The sequence below is a fragment of the Egretta garzetta genome, unplaced genomic scaffold (assembly GCF_000687185.1).
Source record: "Egretta garzetta isolate BGI_Z169 unplaced genomic scaffold, ASM68718v1 scaffold179, whole genome shotgun sequence".
Taxonomy (NCBI): Eukaryota; Metazoa; Chordata; class Aves; order Pelecaniformes; family Ardeidae; genus Egretta; species Egretta garzetta.
This window is the reverse complement of record NW_009270001.1, coordinates 2682965-2689374: the sequence shown is the minus strand read 5'-3', so window position 1 is coordinate 2689374 and position 6410 is coordinate 2682965. Positions and strand designations below refer to the sequence as shown.

At 43.5% G+C, this 6410-nt stretch overlaps 1 protein-coding gene across 1 annotated transcript in view; it reads left to right on the top strand.

Moving 5' to 3' along the window:
• Positions 1 to 6410, top strand: part of LOC104134204 (urea transporter 2) — an 11226-nt gene that overhangs the window by 2510 nt on the left and 2306 nt on the right. Inside the window, exons 2-6 of the mRNA XM_035903079.1 lie at positions 36 to 225; positions 661 to 789; positions 2661 to 2853; positions 3730 to 3877; positions 5420 to 5554. Coding sequence (XP_035758972.1) covers positions 36 to 225; positions 661 to 789; positions 2661 to 2853; positions 3730 to 3877; positions 5420 to 5554 — 795 coding nt within the window. The remainder of the gene's footprint in view (positions 1 to 35; positions 226 to 660; positions 790 to 2660; positions 2854 to 3729; positions 3878 to 5419; positions 5555 to 6410) is intronic.

Below are 6410 nucleotides of genomic sequence, written 5' to 3'. Positions count from 1 at the left end.
CTTCTTCACCAGCATTTTTATTTCATCTCCTCCAGATAAGCCCCTAATCGTCCAGCTGGTGGACTGGATCTTGCGCGGGACCTCTCAGGTGATGTTTGTCAACAACCCTCTCAGTGGGCTGATCATCTTAGCAGGGATCTTCATCCAGAGCCCTTGGTGGATGCTCACAGGCTGTACTGGAACAACCATGTCAACATTAACTGCGCTGGCCCTCAGTCAGGACAGGTAGGTGGTATGCCATGTCCAGGCTCTTAATAAAGTCATAGCCCCATGTCTGAATATGTAAGAGACAGCAGACTGGCTTTCCTTATGGGTGGTTTGGAAGCAGTTACATGAGGACAGAGCTGTGGCCCTGTCCCTATATCTGGCTGTCTTAATGAGAGCAGTCAGTCATCTCTCTCCAGTATCCATCATCACTGTCTCATGGGTCCTTTGGGTCACAGGAAATGCCCTGGATCATCATTGTTCAACACTCTCCAAACCCTTGCCTTCCTCACACCAGTGCAATGCAATATGGTGGTCACCTTACTGCTTTTTCATCCTTCCCCTACAGTCCCTTCACTGGGAGCCGCACACTTATAAATTGTGTTTCAGTGGGCCCCTGTGACAGGTCACCTTCAGCCCAGCTTGCTACCTTGCAAACATTTCTTTCCACCACAGATCAGCTATTGCGTCTGGGCTACACGGCTATAACGGGATCTTGGTGGGACTGCTCATAGCCGTCTTCTCTGACAAAGGGGACTACTACTGGTGGCTTCTTCCTCCTGTGGCAGTTATATCAATGGCCTGGTAAGCACCACTTCTCCTCCTAGGGACAATTCTCACAGAATGAGGAGTCATGCTATACACAGCTTAAATGCATTGGAAGTCCCCTCTCTGCCAGCAGATCCAGCCTCTGGAAAGAGGCATGCATTGATGCACAGAGCTTGTCAGGCACGTTGGTGCACAGACCACCAATTATAGCACATGGACAAAGCAGCCCCACTTCAGTGCTCTGCAGATGGGCCTCATCAGCAGGACATGTTCAGGGTGGATATCATTGTGCCCAACACCACAACGGTTCTTCCTCATCCCGGCGCTGAAGCGACCTGGTGCTCTCCCTGGGGCTGAATTCAATCTTCCCCCTCTCAGACATGCAACCAGTCATGAGCAAAATTAATTCCGCCAAGTAACTCCAAATGCCAGACAATGTCCTTTCAGGATTAAATTTGCCATTTCTAAATATGGTCCCTAACAGCGCTGCAGAATCTATTTAACAGCCTTAACTGAAATTAATTCAAAAGTCACATTTTAATCACTGCTAGTGATAAGGTGCAAGTCATTATTGCATTTCACTGCTTTTAAAAAATGGATTTTTTTTCATATTTTATTTTTTTAGTCACTCTCAGCAAAGGTCATTTTGTAACAACCTCTCAAAACCTAGGACGTGTTGCAAGAATGTTTAGTTTGTCTTGTCTGCCAGAATTCCTTGAGGCTTTTTATTCAAACTTTTCTTCATCCTTTCAGTTCACAAGACTCGAGGGTAGCGCTGAAAGATTTTGAAATTAGACATTTCAGTGATTTTTTTCAACTGATACTTTGAATTTCAGCTTTAGAAGTCAGCATTTCTTTAATTGTTTCCTTTTTTTCTGACAAGATGTATAACTGGCAGAAGCTTTGTATTTCAGCACAGAAATTAGGGCACCGTTTTCACTGAAGTGCTGATTTTTTTTTTTTTCCTACAGCTACAAGCAAGGAAGTCTGTAAACTGCTCTGGGAACCAAATTTGTCATAAAAGAATAGGCTTCATTTGAAATTACACAGGGAGAACAAAGCATTTTTTCCACTGATAGTATCTACACAACAGGACACAAGATGTTGCTTTTGAAATGCCAGATAATTCGGGTGGGGTTTTTTATGAGAACCAGTTTAATGACTTTCTAGGACTCAAATGCAGCTTCTTGAAAAATTGAAGTCTTTAAAATGAATTTGTGTAAACTGTGCAATGTCCACTGCTACTTGGAGGTTGGCCATAAGAGCTGCTCAGCCCACTTAACATCAGGAAAAGTCAGCTGGAAGCAGCAGAACACAGTCTATTGCCACCAAAGACAGGACCTGGCCTTTCACTCTCTTCCACATGCTTTCTGGGCCCCTTAAAAAACAGATATTATTTTTCCAATATGCTACCACAAAGGTATTTGTGCAGGACACCCACTTGAAGTGGAACTAAGGCAGTCTGGAAATGTCCTGATGAAAGCAGACCTGGTGAGGTTTACAGCACAGGTTCTACAGCCAGGAACTTTGGGAGAAGTCATGGCATCTCAAGGTTTGCATGCTTTTTAGTGTTCAATCTCTACATATGTCGAGGGTCACCCCAAATACTTTACTTTCTAAATATACTCAATCATGTTTCTTAAGAAGGAAGCTCAGTTTTCATAAAATGCCACATCATTTTGGGTGCTACGTAGGCAGTGCACAGTAACATCAGTCTCACTCATATAAGCAAGAGCATCAAGATCTAACACAGACTAATATATTAAAGGTATTCACTACCTGATGTTTCTAAAAGGATTGGCATTGGCTTGCATTTACCAGAGCTTATGACCATAGTGGGAGGCTGTTTCACCACTGTAAATGTTATGAACGACCTATACTTGTTTCTCTTCTCCTTCTATTCCCAGTCCAGTCCTGTCCAGTGGTTTGGGATCCATCTTCAGTAAATGGGACCTTCCTGTTTTCACTCTGCCCTTCAATATTGCTGTGACTTTGTACTTGGCAGCCACAGGACACTACAACCCCTTCTTCCCTACAACCCTCATCAAGCCTGTAGCTTCAGTGCCCAATATCACCTGGTCTGCAATCAATGTGCCACTGGTAAGCTTCACTCCAAGTTTATGCTATTTCATTGAAAAGGTGAGTGCGAAGGCAGTCAGCTTGGGATAACAATTTCACATGGGTCAGAATGGCTATATGATGTGTATGGCCAGTAGCAATTCACAGAAACACATGGCCCAGTTCAGTCCATAGAGGACAGCGCCATATATGTCTTAGGGAAAGTCCTGGCTGATCCAGGAGAAAGGCTGATCGAGCCTGAGGGAAAAGAGTTTCTGAACCTCTCCCCTCACCTAAAATTGGACTGCCCCAAAACAAGTCTTGAGTACTGTCAGTACAGAAGCACATCTGGATATACAATCCCACTGTCCAGATGTGGTTAAAAGAGCATCAGCAAGACAGTCAGTGACAATATGAAAAGACAGAAGAAACATTGGGTTTCTGAAGGGACCAAAACTCATTTATACCCAGTCCTCTCAGGTCTACCTCTAGCTCTGGAGGATCACCTTCCAAAGCAGCATAAGGGTGACTGATATGCTTTGTGTAATATATAATGAACTCATATGAACCAGGCCCACCGCAGTATTATTTCCTAGGAAGGTTAATGTTTTTCTCACACACAAAAGTCACCTAAAGAAAAAAAAAACAAAAACACAACAACCCCCACCTCCTCATCCACCCTATTACCATCCCAAAAGAAATAAAAGTCCATCTTGGACTGATGAAGTTTAAACCAAACAGTGGACCACCTCTGGTTCGAAGGGCATGAGAGCCCACGTTTATCCATCAGTCCCACTCAGAGCCAGGGTTACTTCCTTCCTTTCTAACCAATAGCTGGGGCAAAACAACTGCTGTGTCCTTCTGAGTACAAAGACACACACAAAAAAATAACATGCCCTTTTCCACTGGCTGCTGCAGCTCTTGCAATCCATCCCAGTTGGTGTTGGTCAAGTGTATGGCTGTGAAAACCCCTGGACTGGAGGCATCTTCCTTGTTGCCTTACTTATCTCCTCCCCACTTATTTGTTTACACGCTGCAATTGGATCGACGGTGGGGATGTTTGCAGGTAAGAAATATTTACCAAAGTCATTTTTTAACTAGGGTATCTTGACACTAGCCATTACATGACTCTGTCCAGACATTAGAGTTGTATCGGCTCAGACAAACTCAGGACAACACTCTTATTTTTGAAACTGTCTCTAAATTTGGAAGGTCTTACTGAAGTTCACACAACATGGTGAAGGCAAGAACAGAAGCAGGTTTTCTTTAAGCTTTGAATTTGTTGTTAGATTTGAAACTCAGGCAGGTGGTTTGTTCCATCTTGCTTAACCCTCCTGCCATTGGATGTGATGAATCCCACAGAGATGATGGTAAACAAACCTAGAGAAGTAGTTTCAGAACTGATCTCTTGCCACCACAAGTGTTTTAAATCACCACCATATGCATACGTCTACCTCAGCATTAATCAGTCAATGAAAAGAAACAGACATTTCTAGGATGCAGTTCATTCTATTCTGCTGCAGATTTGTAAAAATAGCTAAAGGAATGCCACTAAAAATGGCCTGCCTCTCCACTAACCAGAGAAACAATCCTAAGAGATGAATCTGACCCTTGAAGTTAAACAAGATTAATACCACTTGTGTGACTGATTGTAATAAAAAAATAAGATGGAATAAGTGTAGTCTGAGACAATAACCTTGGAAAAAGCAGTCATCCAACAGTAAGTTCTCTGTGCTCTCAAGCACTTTGTACAAGATGTGAGCTGCCTTATATTTGTTTTTTTAAACAAAATTATCCATGATTTGTATGGTTAAGAGCATTTGGCAAGTTTTGTACAGGTCTGACATTTAATCTAGGAGAGAAAGGTCAGGGGAAAGTATCTGGGGATAAGCATGGCGATGAAACAGAGACAAATGAGGACATTATAACAGGAAATGTATTAATCTTAAGAGTGACATGAAGGTGGCCTGTGAACTACCTATTGTGCTCTTCTTTGTACTGATACTCCTGAAGCCTCTGAGAAACCCTGCAGAGGTGCCTGTGAGGTCAGGGTTGGAGTAACTCAGCTCCCAGCCCAGTGGAGGATTTCCACAGCAATGATGGAGTGACCACGTCTAGTATCAAGACTACATTTAGCAAAGGTCACTAGGAAGAGATGGAAAACCCTTCTTACTCCCACAAAAGACACTCAGCTGTGCCTCTGATATTCAGGATCAGAGTACGTACGAGGTTTAAACAGTACATGTGAGCATAGCTCTCTGCAAGAAGGACACCCCGGTGAGAAGGTCCTCCTACACTCTGGCTGGATCCTCCATCTGGTCACCTGGGGGACTAACTACAATACATTCAGTGCATACAAAGAAAGATCTGCCTGAAGTAATTCTTTGAGACTGAGCTAAATTCCAACCCCAGGGATGTTATCAGAGCTCCAAAGTAATGAACTTCATTTGATTTCATCCTTTTTCTGCATGTGCATATTATGCAAGCGTGAGTGTGGTTAAATTCATCTAGATGTCATAGGGAAGAGAAGATATATCCCAACAAGTGACAGGTCCTCCTGCAGATACCTCTCATACCTGGCCTCACAGCCATGCCTTTTGTCTTGCAGCACTGAGCATTGCATCACCATTTGAGAGCATCTACCTTGGCTTACACAATTACAACTGTGCCCTTGCGTGCATTGCGATCGGGGGCATGTTCTATGCCTTGACCTGGCAGACTCATTTGCTGGCGCTTGCCTGTGGTATGTATCTTTTGCATAAAGAGAAGACAAAAATTTATGCAGCCAGGCAGTCTATGAGTAGGCTTAGAGTCAACATTTGGCTACCACTCTGCTGCAAAACTAGGTACTATGCAAGAGCTATTTCTGTGGTGGCAGCAGAGCTGAGCTTGGATGTGTGAGCTGCAAGTGCAGAGAGGAGGGCCCTTAGGCTCTGATAACCTAAAACCGTCTAGGAAGTGTGGAATTACTTTTTTGTGAAAGGAGAGCAAGCTACACCACGAGCAGAAGTTTAACAAATTAGCAACTCAACAGATTCATAGAAGCAACCTCTTCATAACTGTATCATTAAAGGAAGTGTGTCATAACAAGAGAGCTGTTGCATAAGGTCAGTTTAAAATGCATTTATCTACCCAAAGACCCTATCTCCAAGAGCAGCCAAAAACAAACTATGGGAAGAGTTTAAGAACAGTGTAGCATATATAAAATTCCAATGAAGATTCACCCAGCCTCCAACCATTTGCATTTCAGTACTTTTCTGTCCTGAGCACAGTTTCTGGATTGCTCTGAAGCTTTCCATTGCTTGACTTTGTCCTTGAGTGCCTTATCTCCTGCTTTGCCACCTCTGACATCCCGGGGCAAGGAGGCCTACAGCTAACTGCTTGTGGTTCGAAGCCACGGAACAGATACTGGTGAAGAATTTCATAGAATCGTAGAATAGAATCACAGAATAGAATCACAGAATCATTTAGGTTGAAAAAGACCTTTAAGATCATTGAGATCAATGTTAAGCTAACACTGCCAAGTACACCACTAAACCCTGGCCCTCAGCACCGCCTCTGCCCGGCTGTTAAATCCCCCCAGGGCTGGGGACTCGACC